At 36.8% G+C, this 22,670-nt stretch overlaps 4 protein-coding genes across 4 annotated transcripts; 3 read left to right on the top strand and 1 right to left on the bottom strand.

Moving 5' to 3' along the window:
- Positions 1–1,175: 1,175 nt before the first annotated feature.
- Positions 1,176–3,662, top strand: LOC113355779 (RHOMBOID-like protein 5). Its single transcript, XM_026598724.1, has 6 exons — positions 1,176–1,735; positions 2,203–2,366; positions 2,460–2,623; positions 2,738–2,997; positions 3,142–3,226; positions 3,332–3,662. The coding sequence occupies exons 1-5, from the start codon at positions 1,371–1,373 to the stop codon at positions 3,224–3,226; spliced, it is 1,038 nt and encodes a 345-aa protein (XP_026454509.1). The 5' UTR covers positions 1,176–1,370; the 3' UTR covers positions 3,332–3,662.
- Positions 3,663–3,673: 11 nt separating this feature from the next.
- Positions 3,674–7,729, top strand: LOC113359259 (L-type lectin-domain containing receptor kinase IX.1-like). The gene is made up of 7 exons (XM_026602924.1): positions 3,674–3,705; positions 3,748–3,895; positions 4,080–4,108; positions 4,206–4,274; positions 4,834–5,267; positions 5,512–6,237; positions 6,466–7,729. Exons 1-7 carry the CDS (start codon positions 3,674–3,676, stop codon positions 7,278–7,280), a joined length of 2,253 nt encoding a protein of 750 aa, XP_026458709.1. The 3' UTR covers positions 7,281–7,729.
- Positions 7,730–7,753: 24 nt separating this feature from the next.
- On the top strand, positions 7,754–9,563 carry LOC113355778 (NADPH-dependent oxidoreductase 2-alkenal reductase-like). The gene is made up of 5 exons (XM_026598723.1): positions 7,754–8,138; positions 8,236–8,425; positions 8,639–8,805; positions 8,887–8,969; positions 9,064–9,563. The coding sequence occupies exons 1-5, from the start codon at positions 7,902–7,904 to the stop codon at positions 9,434–9,436; spliced, it is 1,050 nt and encodes a 349-aa protein (XP_026454508.1). The 5' UTR covers positions 7,754–7,901; the 3' UTR covers positions 9,437–9,563.
- An 11,841-nt stretch (positions 9,564–21,404) lies between these two features.
- LOC113359258 (F-box protein At3g07870-like) lies at positions 21,405–22,271 on the bottom strand. Its single transcript, XM_026602923.1, has one exon. The coding sequence runs from the start codon at positions 22,269–22,271 to the stop codon at positions 21,405–21,407; it is 867 nt and encodes a 288-aa protein (XP_026458708.1).
- Positions 22,272–22,670: the final 399 nt, after the last annotated feature.

Here is a 22,670-nt window from a genome sequence, read left to right as displayed (position 1 = left end):
ATCTTCGAGATTAGGTACCCATAACCCGAAAATTGACCCAAACTGTCAGCTATGCAATACTCAGGTTCAGGAAACTGAAAAGCATCTATTTGGATCTTGCCCGTTTGCCAGAGCCATTTGGTTCAGCTTTTCTTTGGGACACTTGATTCTTCCAGGTAATGCGGACTCAATCAACATGGGTCAAAAGGTGGCTCATAAATCCAAATCTAGATAATTTGACTGGGAAAATAGCAACCATATAATGGTTCATCTGAAAATATAGATGTTCGATGGTTTTCGAAAAGGTAATCCCAAATCCAAGGAATCTAATTGATCAGATCAATAAATTTTTGCAGTCCATCCCCCAAAAGAATAAAATAAAAAGGTTTGGATAATAACCAGCTAATGATCATCAATTCCAAGTGGTCGAATACTTTCAAGGAAGAAGACCTTTCCATAGGATATGCCCACATAATATATTCAGTAGATCTCCAGTCTTTTATGCACATCTCAGCGGGTTCGGAAACAGCTACTTCAGCCTTTCATGCGGAAGCAAAAGCTTTACAAAAAGCGGTCACATGGCTAAAAGAAAATGTTCTTTCCAGCGTTACAATAGTAACGGATTGTAAAGTTTTGGCAGACTGCATCAACAAGGATTACACAAATCCTTTTTGGACAGCCGAAAACACCGTTCAAGCAGTAAAGAAATTCTTAAAAGATCTTCCTCAGGCTCAGGTAATGTACACAAATCCAAAATACAATTCAGTAGCGGACATAATTGCCAAGGAAGCAAGGATAAAGAGTCTTCAACATTTATATACGGAGCTACAACGAAGAATTAAGATTTCTAGCATTACATCTAATATTTTTGGTAGAAATGAAATTGTAAATCTCCTATAATATATTTGCTAGTTAATATATTTCGTCTTTACATCAAAAATAAAAATAAAAATAAGTATTTATGTGACATTTCAATCTTATTTCGATTTAATAATTCCACCATGATCACGATAAAATACTGTTAACTACTTATCCAATCAAAAATCAAATTTATACTCTTGCAAGAAAAGAGAAATCCTACAAATTTTTAGAGCTACCATAAGAAAACTAAAACCGTAAACGTAACCGACCTTCCTTGGCCATTGACTCTTTCTCGGATCATTTGCTCATCAGTTAGTTACTAACCCGCCAAAATCTCTCCCTCAAAAACAGAGAAAATCAGTCTGTCCGACTTTCCACCCGTCACCACCATCATCAAACAACACCAACACGGTGTACGGTAGAAAGCGTCATCGCCTGCTCAAAAAGTAGGCGTTGTACGCATTCCACCACCACCACCGCAACCACAACCACCAAACATTAACTTCATTTCTCTTTCTCCCTCTTAAACAATGGGGAAGAAACAACAACAACAACCACCACAACCCCCACCGTCGACATTATCATCATCATCAGATGATATTGAATATGGTAGACCTCTTCCACCTCCACCACCTCATCTTGTTATGAATTCTCATCAACAGCAACAACATCATAATCATAATAACCCTCAGCTTCATATTTGTCCACCATCACAGAAATCTTGGTTTCCATGGTTGGTTCCGCTCATTTTCATGGTTGATGTTGCAGCTTTTATTTACTCTTTGTATGTAAATGATTGTCCTTCAACTAGCAATGATTGTATTCTCCCTGGTTTGGGTAGATTCGCTTTTCAGCCTTTCTCTCAGAATCCCCTTTTTGGGCCTTCCACCACCACGTAAATTCTCTATCCCTCTCTAATCAATTGTCTGTGATTAGGTTTCTGTACATTTTTGTTCTATGTGATTAGGGTATAAATGTTTAAAATTAGGAAATGCATGTGGAGATTAGAAATAATTTTTGTGTAAAATTTCATTTTAATGTGCGAAAATTGTTTAATTGTGGATCATAGAAGGGTAGGTAGGGGCAATTTGGTGAGCGTTGAATGGTAAATGCCTGGTTCTGAATTGCAATGGGGTGTTGTTATCCCAAGGTTTTGCAGGAACACAGTCTCATTGTCCAATGTTTTATAAAATGGATTGGTATGTTACTTCAATGGGTTTCGTTTATGCTTTAGTTCATATAGCAATTGAACTCTCAGTGGTATGGTTGAGTTGTTACTGATCACCAGATACCAGACGAGGAAAGCATCAATGAACTTAGAGGAAAAGGCTGGTAAATTATCTTATGTTCTACCTTTTGCAGGCTTGAAAAATTGGGAGCCCTTGAGTGGAAATTAGTGGTGAATGAAGGTCAATCATGGCGCCTTATCAGTTGCATTTGGCTTCATGCTGGAGTTGTACATTTAGTTGCTAATATGATGAGTCTTTTATTCGTTGGCGTTCGCCTTGAACAAGAGTTTGGATTTTGTAAGAACTATATGAATTACTCATTTTTTTTTAATTTTAAACATTTATATCTCATTCAGATTCAAATGATTATCTTAATGTGTGATTTTGCAGTGAAAATAGGGCTCTTGTTTGTTCTTTCTGGATTTGGTGGGAGCTTGTTATCTTCTCTTAATCTAAGGTCAACAATATCAGTTGGAGCATCAGGTGCACTTTTCGGACTCTTAGGAGCCATGCTTTCTGAACTCATCACCAATTGGACAATATATGCAAATAAGGTGCAATTTTAATTGTTTCCAAAAATGATCTTAGTTAGGCTGATCTATCAAGTTTTATGCAATTTCATTTTTACAATTATGTACCTGTTTTTTTTTTGTTCTTTTTTTTTACAGTGTGCAGCACTTTTCACCTTAATATTTGTAATTGCCATCAATTTGGCTGTTAGTCTTCTCCCTCATGTTGATGCCTCTGCCCATATTGGAGGATTTCTTTCGGGTTTTCTCCTCGGATTTGTCCTCTTAATTCGTCCACAATTTGGATATGTGAGTCGCAAGTACGTTCCTGCTGGTTATGACAAGAACCTTTTGAAGCCAAGGCACAAGTGCTACCAATATGTTTTGGGTGTTCTTGCCTTTGTCCTCTTAATAGCTGGGTAAAGTATTAGACACACTTCATAATATTATCATAAGATGATCTTTGGCATTGGAGATGGCAATGCAGGCCTTACATCCTCTAAATCATCCATTATGTCTATTCCATCTCTAATGTATTATACCCATGTTAACCAATTCTGCAGATATGTTGCTGGCTTGGTAATTCTATTCACTGGGAAAGTTCCTGATATTTATGTACCACTCCCCACTATTAATCAGCAGTTGTAGGTAAACCATTCGTATTATCGACTCCCCCCTGTGAATACAAGTATCTTAGGATACTGAACTTGATCAACATATTGTTTGAGTTTCCTGCATTGTTTTTCTCTATAGGTACTTGCTCTATCTGAGTGTTGCTAAGCCAAGGAAAACAAAGACCAAGTATCTGGAAGCTTACAGGTTCATCAGGATGAAAGTTGCAAAGATCCAAAATACAGTTTTGACATTTAACTTAAAGGATCAAAACCTATCCAGATTACGGAAATAGTTATAGCTCAAGTGCTTTGTGTGGATTACTTTATAATGCATGTAACTGATTGTTGTATAAGTATTATTATTCATACTCTGTCTCTACTGTTTAGCTTGTTGAGTACTTACCATCCTGAATCTTTTAATGAAATTATTCACCATCTCCCTTTTGGGGGATTTTGTTCACTGAGATCAATTGATTTCATCATGTGTCAAGATTCAGAAACCAGAATGCTTGAGTATGTTTATTGGCGTATTTTTTTAATACTAATGCTTTGCAGGATGCAAGCTTATGGTTGCATCAGCAGTACAGGTTTCCTTCCAAAGCACTTGGAAGAATGGCGAGGATTTACTACAAATCCTGTACAATTGTTGGAGCAGGGCATTGAGTGCCAGTCTGTCAATTCTGTCATGGTGAATAGCACAAAGGTATAAGAGCCACAGCAGTTTATTTTTCTTGCTCGTGGTTATCCAGAGAAGATTGCGCACAAGGTTAACCATAAAATCTGATCACTTAGATGATATTGAGGCGACAGGTTGTGGACAGTGAAGGTCCTCTTTTCTCTAGAAACTCTTTGGTAATTGCATTTAACTGTATATCCTAATTGTGCAGGTTCTTTTCAGTATAAAGCTCATATCGAAGTGCTGATGCAGAGGTTAAGTATTTTTGTTTGTTTGTTTTAAATCATAAACAAGTCCCGAATTTCATTTTTGTAATCAACTTGGTGAATTCTCCAAGCCTTACAGGAACTTTGCTAAGAGTATCAAGCGTTGATCCACTCAGAACAGAGTTAGTTAACGCCTTGAGGTAAGTGACTTTGATGATTCTATATTCATGACTTGAGTCTTGGCTATAAATTACACACCATACTGCTACGTGTACTCTGTGGTTTCATTGGTTCATTTGTCTCAGCAACGCGTACAACAAAAATTATTAGCCTAAGAAGTAAGATCTACTTGTTGATGCATTCTCTTTGGGAAAGAAAACCAGCGTTACCTGCCCAGTCAGAAAATTTCTACTCCCAGGTAAAGTTGAAAAATATCTGTAGTGACAAAAATATGCATCTAATTTAATTTTATCGATATTAAGCTACAGTAGTCCAACTTTTTGCAAATATGTTCTTGAAGAGAAGACAAAACAATGCATCTTTTATTACATAATTGTTTTTTCTTGACTCTTTAACAATTGCTAAAAGAGAATAACTTCCCCAACAAACAAATGAAGGGTATTGATGATGCCATGCAACATCATCTTCCAATGAAGTGATGAAACACATAAAAAACAAGTTTGAATTCAAATATGAAGCTTAATTATATTTCTGCTGCATCTACTTATAGAAATGATGGTATTCACTTCTGTTCTTCAGTTCAAATTCTTCTCAAACCATGTTGATGCTTTTAACATTCTCTATCTTTCTAAATCAAGCATCTGTAAGCGCTTTTGATCCTATAAGTTTCTCTTTCCCGTCTTTTAATTCTAATAGTTGTGATGAAGGTGGAGACCTCATCTGTTCAGGTTCTGTTGTGGCTGGTGATGGATATTTGGATATCACCCCAAGGGCTCTAGATAATGGCAGCTTAAATTCCGTGCCAACAAATACTGTTGGTCGTGTTCTGTATAAGTATCCTGTTCTTGCCTGGCCGGCAGGTTTCTCCACTACCTTTGATGTTAGGATATCGACGAACCCAAATGCAACAGGTTTCGGTGAGGGAATGACATTTATCATGGCACCTGACAGTAGTCCTTCGCCAGCCAACAGCCATGGGTCGTTTTTAGGTTTCCTCAATCGAAGTACTGAAGGTGAAAATAAAGATAAAGCATGTTTTTGGAAATTAAAAATACTGAATTCATAACTCGAATCAAGTGTGTAATTTTGAAAAAGCTGTTCTCATACCGCCAACCTATCACATTTTTCTTTGGTTTCTCTTGTTTTCAAGTTGTTGAGGTGTATATTCTGTTGTCTTGTTGGTCATTTTCATGCCAAGGAATTTTATAGGTTTTTTATGCAGATTGTTCATTTTATGCTTAAATTCCTTCATTGCAGGTACCACAGTTCAGCAACTAGCTGTGGAGTTGGACACTTTCCAGAACAATGAGTTTGACCCTGACGACAACCATGTTGGGATAGACACAGTGAGCATAAAATCTGTTGTGACATCCAGTCTCAACAACATTGGTGTGAATCTCAAAAGTGGAAGATGGGTAAAGGTTAAGATCGACTATGATGGGTGGGGGGAGAAACTCCAAATTTCAGTGGCATATGCTGGCTCCCTTCTAGTGTCTGTTCTCAGTCTTTCAATTAAAATGTCAAAAACAGTTCCAAATTGGGTTTATGTGGGATTTACAGGCTCCACTGGGCTTGTGTTAGAGTCGCATCAGATTCTTAACTGGGTTTTCACTTCGGTCCCATTACCAAATTATCCTACAATTCATGATCCTAACAGCAATCACAAGATAAAAGATATTCTTGTAATAATCTTTCCTGTCCTGACTGGTGTGTTGCTGTTGGCCATATGCACGTATGGAGTGGTAAAAACTTGCCGGCCAAAATGCGTGGATAACTCAAAGGAAGAAGACATCGAGAGTAGGTCTCGGGTTGCTGCGAATGGCCCCAAGATTTTTAGTTTTAAGGAACTGTCAAAGGCCACAAATAACTTCAGCAAAGAGAACTTAGTGGGGACTGGAGGCTTTGGGAGTGTTTATCGTGGCATCATATCGGACTCGCACTCCACCGTAGCTGTCAAGAAGATATCAGCAGCTTCAAAACAAGGTTTGCTATAATTTTAGCTTGGGTTCTGTTGTATAGCATGACAACTCTTGCATAATTAAATAGGAAGGTCTACATTTTGGGTCCAAAGCTTGTTTCTGGCAGATATAATCCGAATGATTATAGGCACCTAATGGATTGAACGTACATGTTCATGTATAATATCGGAACCAAATGAAAGTACTCGGATCGTAAATTGCAACTCATACCTACGTTTTTAAATCATTACAGGTGAGCGGGAGTATTTGGCGGAGATATGCACTATTGGACGCCTAAGGCACAGAAACCTCGTACAACTTCTAGGTTGGTGTCATGAACATCATCAACTCCTCCTTGTCTACGAGTTCATGCCTAACGGTAGCCTTGATCGCTTCATATGCAATGGCTCCCTGGACTGGCACACTAGATACAAGATCTTAACAGGGTTGGCATCAGCATTATTGTATCTCCACAAAGAGTGTGGTAATGCTGTTGTTCATCGCGATGTTAAGCCGAACAATGTGATGTTAGATTCTGAGTATAATCCCCATTTGGGTGACTTTGGGTTAGCAAGATTACTCCCAGATGAAGCTTCATTGACAACAAATGTTGCTGGCACTCTTGGATATTTAGCACCAGAATGTGGTTATACTGGCAAAGCAACAGTAGAATGTGATGTCTTCAGCTTCGAAATTGTCGTACTTGAAGTTTTGTGTGGAAGGAGATGTATCAGTACAATGGAGGAAAAAAGCTTAGTCGATCATGTTTGGGGTCTCCATGGAAAAGGTGAATTGCTGCAGTGTGTGGATCCAAAGCTTAAAAACAACTTCAATCAAGATGAAATGTTAACTGCTTTATCTATTGGCCTCGCGTGTTCACATCCAGATCCATCTTCACGGCCTAATGTTCGTAAAGTTGTTCAGCTTTTCAGGAACCCAAATGAACCTCTGATGGATTTGCCAAAGTTTAGATCTAACTCTGGTTATCTACCTAGCAACTCTGTCTCTTCTGTCTCTACAACAAACCTTTTGGGGTTAAGCAGTCATCCAGTATGGCAGGTGATGTAAGTTGGACATACCTCAAATTTCCCAAGTCCTATCATAGTATTGTTTTTTACGGTTACATTTTATTTTCTGCAATTTGTATGTTATGATGATTCTTGAGTAAAACATAAATTTTTGAAGGGAAAAAGGTGTGTGAAAATAGATTTGCAGAAAGTTATTCTTCAATAGTACATAATATTTTGTCTCACCAGATAAGCATTATTACCATTTGTTACCTGCAGATAAGATTTTTTCTTCGTGTGTTTTCTGCATTAAAACTCTTGTAATTTCCAATCCTGATTCCTGAGACGGCAAACACCTCAACTGCTAGACAATATCAGATAGGATGTCCTGTAATCGAAATTGAAGGGCATCTTATTTTTTGGCATTACAGGAAGAGGATCTGCCGTCCAGTGTCCTTAAGATGCCATAGTTTGCAGTTTTAAATTGGCCTAATCAATATCAGTTGGTTATTTAATATAATTGACAATGACATACATAGTTCCAATAAATAATTGATGTTAGCAAGAATTGGTTTGTCTTAAATTCTGTTGTTCTAGACAGAATATATTTCTTCTGCAAGGGTCTATTTAAGTTGTGTTACCTGACTGAGAGAAAGGACAACTGAACAAGAGAGTTGGAGAGATGGAAGTGGAGAACAGATATGTGACACTGAAGAATCAGTTAGAGAGAGATGAAGAACCAAAAGAGTCAGATTTTGAGTTCAAGAATACTACCATTTCACTTGCATCATTGAACTGTGACGAGGTTATAGTTCAGAATCTTTATGTATCAATTGATCCATACCAAATCAATAGAATGAAGAAACAAAGTTCTTCTCATAAAGCCATTAACTTCGCATTTGCTCTTTCTCCTGGCCAAGTATGTATATTTATTTTGATTCTTGTTTTTGCTCTTATTTATTGTTTTTGAATCTAGAAGCTGGATGATTTGTAATGTGGGAATTTGCATGTTGCAGGCAATTGATGCTTATGGTGTTGGGAGGGTTGTGGCATCTACAAACTCTAGATTTGAAAAAGATGATTTGGTTGCAGGACTATTAGGGTGGGAAGAATACAGCTCAATACAAGGAGAATTCAAGCTAAGCTTTCTAAGGAAGTTAGAAACCACAATGGATCTCCCTTTGTCTCACCAAGTTGGAGTTCTAGGTACTTTGATTACCAAGAAATCTTCATTTAGCGTGAAGACAACTATTACGGGTTGAGAGTGATCTGGATGACATGAAAACATCACATCTGTTATTCTTAAACCATTCATCCTAGTCCACATTATTGGCCTTTAGACTCAGATGCCAAGTCAAAAACACAACTAGAACTTGTTTCTTAAATTGGAATATTATGTCTAACCAATGCTTGTTACAGGGTTAAGTGGGTTAACAGCTTATGGTGGGTTCTACAATGTTGGTAGGCCTAAAAAAGGAGACAAAGTTTTTGTTTCTGCAGCTTCTGGATCAGTAGGAAATCTGGTGGGACAATATGCCAAATTATCTGGTTGCTATGTTGTTGGTTCCGCCGGAAACAAGCAAAAGGTAATTGTTGTCATTTGTCTGCAAAATTTGAAGTCCATGATTTATGGCTGTATAATGTTGGACATTGGGTAAATTTTGCAGGTACAAATGCTTAAAGACAAACTCGGTTTTGATGATGCATTCAACTACAAGGATGAATCCGATCTTACTTCAACACTTCAAAGGTTACAACTCTCTCTTAAGAATTAGGCATTTCCAGTCTGTCCTCGAACTTTAAAACGAATATTGAATGCCTTTATTTTGAATTTGTTTCCACAGGTACTTCCCAGACGGCATAGACGTATATTTTGATAATGTAGGTTCAGAGATGTTAGAGGCTGCCATTGTTAACATGAACACATTCGGTAGAGTGGTTGTATGTGGTGTGATGTCTGAATACACTGATGAAACAAAGCGAGCTACACCGAATATGATGGATGTAATATACAAGCGCCTATCTATTCAGGGATTTTTAGCCGCTGACCATATGAAGGATTATGCTGAATTCACATCAGTTACATCCGATTACATTCGTAATGCTAAATTACATGTCTTGGAAGATATCTCAGTTGGTCTTGAGAGTGTTCCTTCTGCTTTAGTTGGAATTTTTCGTGGCGATAACATTGGCAAAAAGATGGTTCAAATTGTTTAAAGGACTTGGATGGAGCAGGGAATGTATTGGTTGGTTCATTACATTAGATTTAGTTTTTATGCAGTGAAAATTTTAGAAATCCCGCTATACCAGAATTGGTTGTTTAAATAAAAGTTAATTTTTGTTTCTATATGTGCCTTTTTATACAAGAGGAGGATCCATGGACACTCTTTACACAATCTCTCGGGCACTAGTTTATGCATAAAGGTAGAATGTGCAAGTCAGCTAATTTTCTCATTTGGCTTTCTTGTTCTTATTTGAATTTCTATCGTAAGGGTTTTAATTAATAGATTTATGTTCTCGATAAAACAAGAATATGAAGAAGAAAATGATTTACAGAGAAAACCTTAAAAATGGAATCAGACAGCCTGTGTTCTTCATTACAGATACAGAGAGAAACTATAAAACCATTTACAGTTTTACACAGATATCAAAACCCGAAAACCAGTCTGTTAGTCACCAAGATGGCCAATGAAATACTGGCACATGTGAAAGCAAGACTGGTACAGTTGTAACCAACTGACAGCTAAGGTGAAGACATGTGTTATTCAGTAACCGGTGCCCAGAATGATGAACCTTCAACTTGTCTCTAAGAAATTGAAACCTGGGACTGGACAAACCCTTTGTAAAAATATCTGCAACTTAGATCCAAGGTTGAAATGTATTGAACCTGTAAATTTTTGGAGTGAACTAGCTCTCTAAAAAAACAGAAGTCCACATTCAAATGCTTCATTCTATTGTGAATTGCAGGATTTGAGGATAATGAAATGGCACTGAGATTGTCACATTGTAAAGTTAGAGTAAGTAGCAGAAAAATGTGAAGATCCTTTAGAAACAGACATACCCAGAAAACTTTTACACCTGAATTGGCTAGTGATTTGTACTCAGCCTCAGTGTTGGATCTAGCCACAGTGCCAGACCAAGAAATGAGATTAGTTCCAAAGAAGATACAATAGACTCCTGTACTTCTCCTAGTATCAGGTGAACCAGCTCAATCAGCATCACTGAAGCCATTAACTGCCAACAGTCCTTTATTGAAGAGAATCCCATAAACCACAGTTGAGTTGATATATCTTAAAATTCTTTTAGCAACTGTTAAATGTTCAATGGAGGGGGACTTGCATAAACTAACAAACTTGATTAACAACATAGCTTATCTCAGGCCTAGTCCAAGTGAGATACTGTAAAGCTCCAACTAAAGATCTATGTGGTGTAGGATCAGAAAGTGGCACACCAGTATCAACAGAGAGTTTAGTACCAACACAAACTGGTGAAGAACATGGATTAGCACCCATCATATCATGCTTATTAAGTAAGCCCAGAGCATATTTTGTTTGAGAAAGAAAAATACTTGATTTATTTATCTTGACTTCCAGACCCAGAAAGTAGTGTAAAACCCATAGATCCTTGAGAGGAAAATGGGTTTGAAGAAGTGAAATAAGGCCAGAGCAGTATGCATAAGAATTACCTGTAATGAGAATGTCATCCACATATATAAGAATCATGGTAATTCTTGACCCAATCTTCTGAAAAAACAGAGAAGTATCTGTTATGGAAGCTACAAAATCATAAGAGAGTGGAACATTCATTATCTTCTCATACCATGCTATAGGAGTTTCCTTCAGGCCATAGAGAGATTTATGTAGTTTACAAACTTTGTCAGGATGATCAGGGTCAACAAAACCTGGTAGTTGAGTCATGTAAACTTTCTCTTGTAAATCACCATGAAGGAAGGAATTACTCACATCTAGTTGACTAATTTTCCAACTAAACTGGATAGCCAAAGAAAGAAAAACTCTCATTGTAGTAGGTTTATCCACAAGACTGAATGTTTCATCATAATCAAGACCAGCTTGTTGATGAAAACCCTTGGCAACAAGTCTAGCTTTATACCTTTCTGTAATACCATCTGGATTGTGTTTGGTTTTAAAAACCCATTTATAACCCATTAAATTCTGAGAAGGGTCTGGTTATACTAAGGACCATGTTCCTGCTGTTTGTAAAGCATTATATTCATTGACTAGAGCAACACCTCATTTGGGAGATTTATTGTATTGAGAGATATAAGTTGGTAAAGATGGAGGTGTAGTGGAGACTATAGAAGCAGATAAATCATATTTGGAGTAGTAAATCTTTGGTTTTCTGATTCCAATTTTACCCATAGTGACCATGTTGTGTTTGATTAATTATAGAAGTGGGTAAAGAAGCTGGGGAGATGTTAGGAGAAGGAGATACCTCAAAAACATCATTTGGAGCAGATACAGGTGAAAGAGGTAAATCAGATGAAGTAGGAGGGCATATTGCAGGTGAAGAAGGAACTGACTTAGCATCTGACAAAGAAGGAACTGACACAACATCTGATGTAGTAGGAGAAGTATCTGACACACGGGCACCTGTAGAAGTATTATATATAGGAGGCCCAACTGGTGTATAAACAAGTGGATGTGATCTCAATGGATAATATGTTTCATCAAAGACCACATTTCTTGAAATATATACTCTTCCAGAAGCTAGATGAAGGCATCTGAAAAGACGAAGGTACCCAAATATACCTCAATCTAAAACTTTTCCACCTATAAGTCCTTTCTCCAAAAGTGATTGTCTATGGACTAAGTTGAGACAATACAACAAATCGGTTTACACTTCGTGTGATCGTCTACTGATACGAGATCGAGACAATACAATAACGAAGTATCTTTACTTGATAAAAGGTTCAGACTTAAACAAACACAATAGGATTACTTATCAAGTAAATAGGAATTAACGTTTGTGTAATTTACTTTAAATTATAATAACAAAAATTATAATTGCGGAAAATAAAAGTAAATGACACAGCAAGACTTTGTTAACGAGGAAACTGCAAATGAAGAAAAACCCCGGGACCTTGTCCAGAATTGAATACTCTCAGGATTCAGCCGCTATACAAAATCAAACCAACTTCGTATAGTTGAAACCAAGAAACTAAACCTATAGTTCACCTTGTCCAGAATTGAATAAAACCCCAGACTTTGTTAAGATTTTGCAATCAATACTTTTAATCACAAACAATTGTATTAATACCGATCTACACAACTAATCAATCTAATCTATCACAAGGATAAACCGATTATAGTTGGATCCTCTTTTACCGAAACAAGTATTGTCCACACCAAAGATTATAAACCCAAATCAGAAATCTTCAAAGTCTTCTTTGTCTTCAAATCTTCTTAGATCTTCAATAAACACCTTCACACAATCAACTTGAATCTTTTGTGATCAATCACCTACAGAACGGAGTCTGTTAACGATGGATTATCACAAGACATCTTTAGATCTACAAACAGTCTAAAGATCCCCGTCGAAACTTCGATCTAGTTTGAGTGAATCTTATATCAGAAGAGAAGATTCTCAAGCATAAAAAAAACTAGGTGCAATCAAAGTTCAACCACCCTTAGTCAATCAAATCAATCGAAAACAAAAGATAAACCAAAATTATCTAGTTTCCCACCAACGGTAATAATAGATCTTCTCAATCCCAAAGAAGTATTTAAACTGAGCGGTCGTAAGAGATTTCTCCTAATTAGGTTACTCTCCTCTCCGAATAGGCGGCTTCACCAGTAGCAGCACAACTGAGATAGTTCTTGTTGTACGAGGATTAGTTTGCTTGAAATGCAAACTTTGATATTTATAGACCAAGGAAGTTTGGACACCAAGAAATTTCAAAAACCGAAAATATTCTCAAGATATGGAATATATTCCAAATTCGGTTTCCATAATTCCTGGAAATGCTTTGTCCAAAATAATGACCGAAAATCTCTTATAAAATCTCCAACTAGCAAATGCATATTACTAATTTTCATTTTCCAAAAATAAAATTAAAAACCTTAAGTAAAAGATTCTCAATTTATTTTATTCGATTCGGGATTTTCTTCCTTTAGCTATTAAGGAATAACTTTGAAAAATTAAAGATTAGCGTTACTGCACATGTTCAAAGTATGTCGACATTCTTACTTTTTAAGTCCTCTTTCATACTTACAATCTTGAAACCAATTTTCCACACTTCCAAACAAGTTTAGAATTGGTTCATCTGACTTTCAAGAACTACGTGATTGATCAAGAACACTCAATCACGAAACATGGGTTTCACGGTTCTACCAAAACAAGTTTCGGTTCTAGCTCCATGTGAGTACTTTGCATAGTCACGCTAGTTACCAAAATTCGGTTGACTAGGTACTAGGATCGTTTCCACACATATATATGGTATCTAACTTGTACTTGCTGCACATGTCCATAGGATCGGTTCCCCTTTGCCGAAAAACGTGTTGCACATGTCCATAGGATCGGTTCCCCTTTCTACTAAAAACTTGTTGCACCTCATAAAAGGATCGATTCCCCTTTGTGATAGGTTGAACCTCTTACTAGGATCGGTTACCCTTTACCCCAGAATCGGTCACACCAATACCACTAAATCGATCATACCATCTCAGGTGATTACTTAAGATCGGTTTCAGTAATAAAAGTCATACCAATACAAAAGTCAGGCCTTTATGAATAGTTCTACCAAAAACATAAACAAGTCATGAGCGATCATACTAATCACACATATTGGTAGTTCAAAATATATGCAATGAATAACAATACCAATAATGCATGGCGATTTCTCTTTCGATTCACAAAACAAGTTCATGAATTTACTTCCTAAAAAAAATGTAAAACATTGTTTCCTATGATGAAATCTTCACCTTCTACCCATACATAATCACAATAGCATTCAAACGATTATGTCGATGTCTTATCTACAAAATTTAATGGTTAAGCAATAAAGCTCGTATTGTATTCCTTAATACTATGTCTAATTAGAGTATAATTATTCATGCTTCGCAATTTTGTTTTCAATATGCACGACTTGAAAGATAGTTAGGGAATGAAACAGTTCAAGTCAAATATCACTAACCTCAAGTGGAAGGATGATGTTGTCGTTGTAGCTCCTTACTTCTTCACTTCTTCAAGTCTTCGCAATACTTGTAATGTCTCATATCCTAATACTTGCAAGATAACCTATATGAAGTTGACTCTAGTACATAATCAACCGACTCTTAAATGAGTTTTGGCTCACTAAAATATGACAACCAAACTTGATATACCAACGCTTGGTGGGTTCAACCGAGCTATGCTCTAACATCACCGGTAGACTTTGTGAGTCAAACTATAACTAAGAAAGATACATTGGAGGATTATAGGTTCCAATTTATGAGTTGTATATGGTTTGAGCCAAGGATAACATAGACAGACAAAAGATTTCAGAAAATGATAATCTGGAGACCTACTGAAAAGAACTTCATAAGGTGACTTATAGGTTATGGATTTTGTTGGTAATCTGTTAATGGGATAGTTTGCAGTTTGAAAAGCTTCAACCCAAAAAGCATCAGATAATCCTGATTGGATAAGATAAGTTCTCCCAACTTCAACTAAATGCTTGTGCTTCACTTCTGCAACTTCATTTTGTTGTGGTGTATGTGGATAATAAAATTCATGAAGAATACCGCATAAAGATAAAAATAATTTCAATTCATTATGTAGAAATTCACCATCCCCATATAGGTAGGCCAAACATATTCTCAACGTGAGATTTGAAGTGAGAAAAGATAGTTTCGAAGTATGATTTGTCATAGAGAGGAAAAATCTAGCAATATTTGGAAAAGTCATCAATGATATTAACATAGTACTTAAATTCATTGTTTGATGTTACAGGTTTTGGACTCCAAAGATCAAGATGAAACAAATGTAATGGTTTAGTACTACAATGAGAAGAATAAGAAAAAGGAAGTCTATGACTTCTACTAAGATGACATTCATGACAAAATATGGGTGTATTTATTATGTTTGATAAGGAGAGGACTCTACTAACATGTTGCATTGTGTTAAAAGAAGGGTGGCCAAGTCTTTTATGCCAGATAGCTGCAGATGGTGGAGAAGTACTGAAGTAAGCATGATGTCCTGTAATTTTTGAAGCTTGAGATGAGGTCATGGCAGTGAACTTTATAGGATGTAGACCATTACTACGAGGGCCTTGTAAAGTAATCTTCCCAGAGAAGAGATCCTTCACAGTGAAACCAGTAAGATCAAAAGTAATTGAGCATTTGTTATCAGAGGTGAATTTATGGACATACAACAAATTGGCTGAAGCTTGCGGTATATGTAGAACATTATTCAAAGCAAGCATCTGAGAAGGAGTATACTTAAAAAGGACCCAATATGAGCTATTTTCATAATTGTACCATTAGCAGTTGTTGATGGGGAAAAACGATTTGCTAGTTTTTTAAGAAAGTGAAGAGACGACTGTGCGGAAGGGACTCCTTGACCGAGCATATTTTTTAACCTCAAACAGATGCACTGCACGGTAGTGCTTTGAGTTCGAGAGATCAATCTATAAGACTTCGGCCTAAACCAAGACAATGGTCATTCCAGAGTCAATTCGGTCACAAAGAGGGAAGAGGGTCGATCTGTAGGAGGGAAGCTGAGAAGTGTGTGAGGTCAATGGTGATCAACGAATATGAATGTGTTGTAGGTTTCTGCAAATGAACTGTTCAGTTCGAATAAGTTTTAATTCTGCTCAGTTGAGAGTGATTGTTCAAATGAGAATTCTTTTGATAATTCATGTATATATGTCATGTCCTTAATCATGAATTCAGAAACTTATTTATATTGCCAGAATGTATACACATTGATCTCTATTAAGTGTGACGGTTGATCGAGTGAAAGAGTGGGAAATCGCGGTTAAACCATTTCCAGGTCGTGCAGAGACTTGGTTTATTATCCACTCACTACTTTGCTAAATCCATCAACTGCTTGAAAGACTTACTCACATTTCTCATCGTGGATGAACACACTTGCCGCAGGCCGCCATACCAAAACCCTAATTAATATCCCCCATATGACATGATTGATGTCTCATGATTGTGGAGTCTGCAAGGAAGACGTGTATTTAATTAGTCAGTTATTGTCTTGACTAGACAATGAGTCTTAGACTTGATGAGTCGAGCATAATGAACGAATGTGGTATGCTCTGAGACTCATGGATTAAAAATAAGATGTCTGCTGGGACAGTAATGATCTTCAGACGTTGAGTCTTGAAATCATTTTATAGTCGAGATAATAATGATATTTTGATAATTTGGACCGATCGTCCGATGAAGTTGCTCGATCGAGGACTTACTTTGATATGTCGAATATTCGACAGGAAATCAAAGATATTGTTGAATTATACAGAATTCTCTAATATATGATGAATGGTCGAATGACAAAGTAGGAATCAGAAATATTGGATGGTCGTCCGTTCGAACCATGTTGCTCAGTCGAGCAAAAAATTGGTTGAAAAATCCGGGGTCAAACAACCACATCCAATATTTCATTTAAGCAATCTGTATGGACTAACTCCAATATATTTCCAAGAGAATCAACTAGACAGTCAGACTCAATCTTAAGAAAAGTAAATCCAAGAGTTATATCTGTATTTCTCAATTCAATCTGCAATCAAACAAATAGAAATTTGCGAGCCCGATTGAATATAAGAAATAACTTGGATGGTATCAAAAACCAATATCCAAGTGTCAATTAATATAATAAACAACCAAAGATTGAATTCAAAATTGATTGAACTTACGCACAACCTATGATATTTTAATAATATAAACAAATATAATGTGGAAAAGAAATAACACGGACACTAAAAATTTTGTTAACGAGGAAACCACAAATGCAAAAAAACCCTGGGACCTAGTCCAGATTTGAACACCAAACTCTGTATTAAGCCGCTACAGACACTAGCCTACTCCAAGTTAACTTCAAACTGTAATGTAGTTGAGCCATAACCAATCTCATACTGATCAGGGTACAGTCGCGTTCCTTACGCCTCTAGAACCACGCTAGATTCTGCGCACTTGATTCCCTTAGCTGATCTCACCCACAACTAAGAGTCCCTACGACCCAAAGTCGAAGAATTAATAAACTAATCCGTCTCACACAGAAAAGTCAATATGAATACATAAATCTATCTCCCACAGAAAAGTCAACAGGAATAGATAAATCTATCTCCGACAGAAATACCTACGAGTTTTGTTCCGTCTTTTGATAAATCAAGGTGAACAAGAAACAATTGATATACCAGACTTATATTCCCAAAGAACAACCTAGAAATATCAATCACCTCACAACAATCTTAATCGTACGGTAGCCAAACAAGATATTGTGAAATTACAAACGATGAGACGAAGATCAACTAAGGGAATCAAGTGCGTAGTATCCTGCTAGGATCAGAGACGTAAGGAGCACAACTGTACCTTGAACTAGTGTGAGATTGATTACTGTTCAACTACAGTCCAGTCCGATTAGTTCATTGGTAGTAGGCTAGTGTCTGTAGCGGCTTAATACAGTGTGGTGTTCAAATCTGGACTAGGTCTCGGGGTTTTCTGCATTTGCGGTTTCCTCGTTAACAAAATTTCTGGCATTTGTGATATTTTTTTTCCGCATTATATTTTGTTATATAATAGAAATATCACAAGTTGTGTGTTAAGATCAATCAGTTCTTGAATCCGACCTTTGGGTTGTTGATTAATTGACTGACACTGGATATTGGTTTGTGATATCATCCAAGTTATTTCTCTTGTTCAATCAGTCATGGTTAATTGTTCTAAACTCTCATTTTAATCATTGAAACATTCTTAGAAGACGACAATAGTTGTCTTACACAAACTATTAGCTTCAAAGAAATTTTCAAGTGATTGAATGATCAATACGAAACATTCTGAGTCTACATCAAATGACTGTCTCACATAAATCATGTAAGATGTTACAGGGCGATTTTCACATGATCATCTTTTGAATTTCGTCAAGAATATAATATGAACTTGGTTAAAGCAAAAGCTTATCAACACATATTTTGATAAATATGTAAGCGAGTTAAACTCAGCTCGAAATATCAAATGTGTATAATTGAAGTCTATATAGCTATACGACTTTTGTCTCAAATTGGAGATAAAGTAGATAGACTATTGAGTGATAGATGAGTTCAAGTCTCCACATACCTTTTGTTGATGAAGTTCCACAAGCTCCCCTTAGTAGTTCTTCGTCTTCAATCGATGAACGCCGTGAATTCTAATGCTCAACTACACTTTCTATCCTAATCCGAGACTTAGTTTTAAGTAGACTAGAAATCAAGATCTATAGTTTTGGCAACTAAACTTGACAACATGCTTGATATAGTAACGATTTCGAGTTCGACCGAGAAGTGCTCTAACAAAATTAACTCATAGATTGTTGATGAAATAAATTACCTATACCGCGACCACGAGATCCAGAAGCATATTGATTGCGCATAGAGGCTTGAAAAACATCAAAAGCTCTTCCATTAGCTTTAGAAAGGAGAGATGAAGATCTATTCTTCAGAAAAAAAGGAGATTGTGAAGTTCCCTCGAATTAATAGGTGGATATTGAATTCGATTTGAAGTGCTAAAAGCTTGTTGATCTTGACTGATTCCGTATAAAATAGTTACAACAAGTTCATCATCTAAAATAGGAGATCCAGATGCATCCAATTGATCAGCGATTTTCTTGATCTCACCTAGATATGTTGACATAGATCCTGAACCAAGCTTCAAGGATTGAAGTTTGGTACGAAGTTGAATAAAATGTGTTGCCGAGATTCTTCCAAATCACAATTCAATATTATCCCAAAGTTCTTTTGCATAAGTAACTCCAATAACATAAGGAAGAACTGAATCAGATATTGTTGATTGAACCCACAGAATTAAGGTATTACAATCTTCGATCCATTTATTGTTAGATTGATTGATGACGTCTTTGTTATCACTATCAATCCATTATTGAATGTATTTTCTTGGAAAAGAAAGAGATCCATCAAGAAAACTTGAGACTTTGTATTTGTTTAAGAGAGGAAACAAACACTCTTCCAGGTAAGAAAATTATCTTCAGTAAGTTCGAAATGAATGATGTTGGAGATGCGATTGAGAGAAAATTGAGAAATTCGAGAATCATAATGATTGTAAGCCATTATAGATCGAAGGATGAAAGTAAAATTGCAGAGAGATCAAAGAAGAAAGCAGCGGGAAAAAGATCCTACCATACGAATGATACCATAATAGATTTATGTTCTTGATAAAATAAGAATATGAAGAAGAAAATGGTTTACAGAGAAAACCCTAAAAATAGAATCAGACAGAAATTATAAAACCAATTATAGGTTTACACATGTATCAAAACCAGACAACCAGTCTGTTAGTTAGCAAGAGAACCAATGAAAGAGTGACACGTGTGAAAGAAAGACGGGTACAACTGTAACAACTGGCAGCTAAGGTGAAGACATGTGTTATTCAGCAACCTTTCTATTATAATGCTATAGGATTCATTTTCAACCGAAAGTGGAAGTGAAAAACATTATGCAGCGACAATAGGCACCTCAGATAATGATTATGATGCCACCATTTCCTCCTAATATTAATTACAGATCAACAGATTTAGTATAAAGCCCTGCTTCTCACAATAATTTTACGCATCTTGCAGTTTCTGACTCCCAACCCCTTGCTCCGCAAACTTTTTAGTTGCAAGAACATCTGCCTATGCTGTTGGAGGGGAGGGCTTTTTATGCAACATCCTCAGTCAGCTGCATAATGGCCTGACATGAACAAAAGCGCTCACACAAAAAATTCCCATGCACTTCAGTCCACCACAAATGCAAGATCAGCACCCTTGAGGATATCCATGCATCCCATAATTACGCAACATTTTCATGTCTCTGCAAGAGCCTTTGTTGTGGCAAGACCGATTTCTGACGAGGGTCCATTTGGTAATTAAAAGAAAACTGCCGGTTTCCCGGAGATATCAAGAAGAGTTACGAGGACTAAGGACCCAACCTAAGGATAACAAACCAGCAACAATAATGGACCTGCATTGTCCATCGGCCATATTGTGCAAGTATGTCCCACCACAAATAATAGAGACATCGACACACTTCCTTTATGATTTTTTTTTTTTACAACATACAAAGAAGATGACAAGGCAAATATAGAGAAATTTACGTCAACATTACATTTCCCCGACCATCGGAATCACGTTTCGGGCATTCATTGTCCCCATCGGACTGGGCTTTTATGCAACATTCCTCAGGCATGATGGCCCGGCACGAACAAGCGCTCATACAAAAGATGCCATCCACTTCTGTCCACCACAGATGCAGGATCAGCACCAATAACAACATCATCTACATCATGGACGAACTTTCTGACACTCTCAAGGCAAGAGAGGTTGATGTGCTGCATAATGGTGTAGTTCTACCTGGCTCTCTCGCCCTTGAGGATATCCACGCATCCCATAATTACGCAGCATTTTCATGTCTCTGCAAGAGCCTTTGTTGTGGCAAGACCGATTCCTGACGAGGGTCCAGTTAGGTCAAATGATGAAACAATTCGATCGAATTTTTCATATGGTTAGTCTCCTATCTATACACGCGGTTCTTCTTATAGAGTACAAGACATTTGAGGTTAAAATCTCTGTTTACCACTTTATTTCAAATTTCAATTTAAGCATCAGTCTTCACAGATAAATCTGGTCTAGTTGCTCATGTAAGTTTCTGCTACAGTGTCTGGCAAAACTGGACATTATGAAATACACCACAATTATCTATCTATCCCCTAACTAGGAATCCTAATTGCAGAAACACTTTCTACTTTCTGACACTTGCAAGCAAAGATGACTGTTCTTTTTTGTTCCTAGGGTTCGACTATGCAGATGTTACAAAGCTTAGTTGAATCAATGGAGAGATGACCACTAGAGAAATTTTTGTGAAAAGCATCCTCAATATTCTGACCTTTTGAAAGGACTAACCAACAAAACAGTTGAAGTTGATTACTTAGTTATAAAGATAGAAATTTTAGCAAAAAGTTAAGAAATCTGAGCAATCAATGACACAACTTTACTAAATGCTAACAGCAACAGATAGAAGAAGTCTAGTAATAAATTTGCAAGCACCCATTCTCAATCCTTTAATCATATCTTTACTCCAAACCCATGACTGATGTGCCCCTTGCTCTATTTCATCATGTTTATTATTCTTCTTTCTCAATAGCCACACGTCATAACATCCCCCGACTCCACTGACATATATCTCAACAGCAAAAAACAAAACCCCATCCAAAACCCCTATTCTATGCCAATAACCCTCTGATGACAAAGAAGGTGGTGAAAGATGATCACGAAAAGTTTCCGCAGCCAAATCGAATGTCATCACCAATAATGACTTGGATCGCCTCCAGTAAACACATTCATTGGCATAGGTACCTTCTGACCAAATATCGGCAGATTTCTGATCGAAGGTTCCAAGTTTTCTCCATCCATTCCCACTGCCTAAAGTATATATGTATACGTAATAAAACTTGGTCTTATGAAGTACTTCCACAACTTTGTACTCATCGGTAGAAGAAACATAACCAAATCCACTTGCACAATAAAATTTTCTTTTATCTTCACGATCTATCTTTTCACAATCTATCTCAATAAAAGGAAGTTCAACGCACTCTCTAATGATCGGGTTAAATATCAAAAAAGGTACTATATAAGATGGAAGAGAAAGACAGACCAACCCGTTGCAGGAACCAGCAAACTCTGGTCTCTCAAATGGAGGGTTGTATCTAATCCTTCTTCTCACAATGGGTTCTGTTAACTCATTATGATCTTGATTATACTCCAAGTAATGTAATTTTTGATCTAAACTACCAATAAGAGTCAAAGCAATAAAACCCAGTTTACCAGAATCATGATGATTCGAGAAATGATGGAAATGCATTTTGAAGAATGATGGATGGCTAACAATACTTCTCCAATTTAAGCATACTAGTTTGGGTTCGAGGACCGATTCAGTTGGAAGACGAGTTAAAATGTCTAGTGTTATTTCCGTAGGTAGAAACTTGAAATAATCCATGCTTTGTAGTTGAAGAAACTGTTGGCGCAATGCGGAAATGTGATGGGTTTATGGAAATGAATTTAGGAAGAGAGGTTGGTTAATTGAAAGGTGAGGCTTATATTAATATGAAAATGAAAATATTACAAGAGGCTTGTGTAGCAACTTTGGCTTACACTAGTTGTTTACAAAGAGTCACTTTGGCTCTTACTCTAAACTCTAGCTCTCACTCTTACTACTTACTCACTCACTTGAGTTGTGGATTGTTGTTGGATGATCCCAAAT

The sequence above is a fragment of the Papaver somniferum genome, chromosome 3 (genome assembly GCF_003573695.1).
Source record: "Papaver somniferum cultivar HN1 chromosome 3, ASM357369v1, whole genome shotgun sequence".
NCBI lineage: Eukaryota > Viridiplantae > Streptophyta > Magnoliopsida > Ranunculales > Papaveraceae > Papaver > Papaver somniferum.
Note: the sequence above shows the minus strand (reverse complement) of the source record. Positions and strands in the feature narration are given on the sequence as shown.